At 39.3% G+C, this 867-nt stretch overlaps 1 protein-coding gene across 1 annotated transcript; it reads right to left on the reverse strand.

Annotated features, from left to right (window-relative positions):
• Positions 1-318: 318 nt before the first annotated feature.
• Tsp_15969 (conserved hypothetical protein) lies at positions 319-678 on the reverse strand. Its single transcript, XM_003368206.1, has one exon. The coding sequence runs from the start codon at positions 676-678 to the stop codon at positions 319-321; it is 360 nt and encodes a 119-aa protein (XP_003368254.1).
• Positions 679-867: the final 189 nt, after the last annotated feature.

Here is an 867-nt window from a genome sequence, read left to right on the forward strand (position 1 = left end):
TGTGGTGGATTCTGACTGGCGCCAGTAGTCGGATATGTATTCGGCTTCGCGCCGGGAAAATTTCCCAAACCAAATCATCTAGAGGAAGTAAAAGTCGTAACAAGGTTTCCGTAGGTGAACCTGCGGAAGGATCATTATCGTATTTTTATACATGAAATGTGATTGATTTGTAATGTGTGCAAAAAGAGCAGTTGCACTTTGTGTTGTGTGCAGTTGATCTTTGTTGTATTCATCCTCACTACTGATGCGTGAAAATGATGCTACATTCTTTCGCTCTGTGCAGAAAGGAAAATAATAAATCATTTGTAACGTGTATCATCAGTTGTGGTGGTTTTCTTTGTAATCCAGACACAATAAAATGACTTGATTTGTGTGTGTATATGCATGAATAAAGTCATCAGTGACGTTTGGTACCTGGGCGTTCTGCGTCGATCTAATTTTAGCAGATCGATTGACGACTTGTGCAACATGACGGTTGGCAGTAGTGTAGTAGTACTGTGGTTGATATTGTGTCTGGCTGTGAATTGAGTTGTGTTGCATTTGTTGTGCAGACGGGTGCTGTGGTTTTATTCTATTTTCATGTGTGATGTGTTGTGCATCAGGTTTAAAGAGTGTGACCAAAATGAGTAACCGATTAGAAATAATCAAGTGCAGTGTAATGTGCTTGATATATTTCATAATGTGCTTGGGTTTCAATAGGTTTGGTCAACCGCCACGTCCAATCAAAGTGAAAATGCGCGCATTTTTTTGTGTGGAGCGTGCATTTTTATTGTGTGAAAAACGATTTGTTATTTTGTACAATGATAAAAGCAGTTCGGTAGTGCTCTTGTGGTGTGATTTTTCTGTTTCAGTGAGCATTTGCCTTTA

This window comes from Trichinella spiralis (genome assembly GCF_000181795.1).
Source record: "Trichinella spiralis strain ISS 195 chromosome Unknown Scfld2900, whole genome shotgun sequence".
Lineage (NCBI taxonomy): Eukaryota > Metazoa > Nematoda > Enoplea > Trichinellida > Trichinellidae > Trichinella > Trichinella spiralis.